This window comes from Papilio polytes, unplaced genomic scaffold, assembly GCF_000836215.1.
Source record: "Papilio polytes unplaced genomic scaffold, Ppol_1.0 DF821174.1, whole genome shotgun sequence".
In the NCBI taxonomy this organism is placed as follows: Eukaryota; Metazoa; Arthropoda; class Insecta; order Lepidoptera; family Papilionidae; genus Papilio; species Papilio polytes.
Genome location: NW_013528030.1, coordinates 1 through 2550, shown reverse-complemented (window position 1 = coordinate 2550; position 2550 = coordinate 1). Strand labels below are relative to the sequence as shown.

At 36.0% G+C, this 2550-nt stretch overlaps 1 protein-coding gene across 1 annotated transcript; it reads right to left on the bottom strand.

The window, feature by feature from the left end:
- Window positions 1–343: 343 nt before the first annotated feature.
- On the bottom strand, window positions 344–2089 carry LOC106109573 (zinc finger protein 43-like; the record flags this gene model as incomplete). Its single annotated transcript, XM_013291133.1, has 3 exons — window positions 344–620; window positions 716–783; window positions 1960–2089. Coding segments are annotated over 3 exons (475 nt in total), but the record flags the coding sequence as incomplete, so codon positions are not given.
- Window positions 2090–2550: the final 461 nt, after the last annotated feature.

Sequence of the window (2550 nt, the reverse complement as noted above, 5' to 3'; positions counted from 1 at the left end):
TAGAAAACATACGAACTATATAAATTACAAGCTACGTATCCCTCGGGAACCGGACATTTCTCGGAGATGAACCTTATCCCATGTGTACTCCAGACTTTGTTTTATTGTGCCTTTCAATAAGACATGTTGAATCGTTGCAGAATTATCGAGTAAACATTAAAAAACTTAATAAATCCCAGAACCGTAACTATTCCCTGAAAAAAGTAGCCTATGTGTTCTTCCAGACTATGCTCTAAACCTGTGCCAAATTTCATCGAGATCCCTTCAGCAGTTTAGGCTACAAACTAACAAACATCCATCTAAACTTTCGCATTTATAATATTAGTAAGATGAGATTTCTCACCTGTCTTGTATATCCCCTTTGATATCTGAATTATATCCATCCGAGTCTATTTCTTTTTTAATTTCCGTATCTATTATTCCTTTAGGCATTTCCACGACCACTGTTAAACTATTCACAGCATTATCTATCGGTTTGATAATCTCTTTAATATTAGGATATTTACAATCATCTATCGGCCAATCTTCCCATAACTTCTCACTTTTCTCTTGCGGTTCATCAGTTTTTATTTGCAATTGCTCCTCAAGTTCTTTCAAATAAGGCAATATCGCATTATAATCTGTAAAAAAATACAATAAATAACGCCCTGGGTGCATTACGCCCTCCTTTTAGAAAATGAGACTTTAGAATCCGACTCAAAGGACCAATACATACCGTACGGTTCCCCTTCTAACTTATCTTCTGGATGTTTCTTATCAAAATGTTTTGTTAGATATTCAAACCTGGGAAAACAAAAATAGTCTACTTATGTACAGTATTAACTGACAGTTTAAACTGAACAGAATTAGCTAGCTAAATATCTATACTTCTTAGTTATTAAAGATGTCAGCAGTCACAGTTTATTTTTGAATAATTATTTCTTTAATAAAAGCCATACATACATGCTTTAGGCTATATATTTTCACGCCATAAAACTTAAGGGGAAAATATTTTGGATAAAAACTCTAATGTGGGAAAGAGACCATTAGTTGCTGTCAACATCAAGAAAGAAAGATTGCCAAGGTTTGTCATGTCATTTTGACATTTGCTATTGATAATTTGACAAATGTAAACAATAAAATAAAATTTTCATAATCTCATGCGGATGAAGACGCACGGGAACAACTAGTTCTTATTAAAAAAGCCTTACACTTACATGCTTTAGGCTATATATTTTCACGCTATTAAACTTAGGGAATAAATAATGTGGATAAAAACCATCATGCAGGAAAGGGACAACTACAAGCTGATAACAAAGAAGCAAGATTGCTGGTATCGGTTTTTTACCCAATGTCAAAAGCCTTTATTGTGTATAAATAAAGTTTTTTATAATTTCATGCGGATAAAACCGCAGGGGAACAGCTAGTCTGTATCTAATATTATAAAGAGGAATGATTTGTAGTTTTGTATGTATTGAGTTAACTCAAAAACTACTGGGGCGATTTTAAAATCTTTCACCATTAGAAAGGTAATTTATCTGTGAGTAACATAGGCTACATTTTTTTCGTTATATTTCAATTTCACGCGGGCGAAGTCGCAACCAGTGGTAGAGCCCGCTTTAACATCGTCGAATTTTAGGGCTCGCCCCAGCAATACCACGACCACACAAAACAGGTGTGAAGTGGAAGCAATTCCGCGTACAGTCTGATGAGTGTGGTGCCGGAGGCCTAATTTTAGTCTCTTTCCCTTTCCACCCTTTTCTTAAGGATGGGAAGGAAAAGTGTATTAGACGGTGGAGACGTATAGGAAGGAAATGTCCTCTTTATGTGCGTCTCAGTCAATGAAGGGTAGGCAGCGCTGTAATTGCAGATGTCATATGCAGCGGTCTCTTTACATTTCTGTGGATTCAAGCCGCTTGCCACCTTATATTATAAAAAAGCACAGTTAGTTAATAATATAGTTATTTTATAGTAACTCACCTAGAGAAGTATTTGTAACATATTCTGCACTGGTGTCGGATAGCTAGATGGATTCTCTTGTTATGTCTTCCGAGCTTGCTGGCTGTGATAAAACATTGACCGCACTCCTCACATGTGTAGGGTTTTTCATCTGAAAATATATAAATTATATCTCACTAGCTGTTGCCCGCGACTTCGTCCGCGTGGCGTTAGAAAATATACGAACTATATAAATAACAAGCTACGTATCCCTCGGGAACCGGACATTTCTCGGGGATGAAGCTTATCCCATGTGTACTCCAGACTTTGTTTTATATCTGTGCCTTTCAATAAGATATGTTGAACCGTTGCAGAATGATCGAGTGAACATTAAAAAACCAAATTAATGAATCCCAGAACCGTGACTATTCCCGGGATAAAAAGTAGCCTATGTGTTCTTCCAGACTATGCTTTAAACCTGAGTCAAATTTCATGGAGATCCGTTCAGCCGTTTAGGCTACAAACGCCATCTGTCCATCCATCGTAACTTTCACATTTATAATAATTATTATATGACTTACGATATGATGATATATGATGTACAACATGTATATAACATTATGAACAAACTAA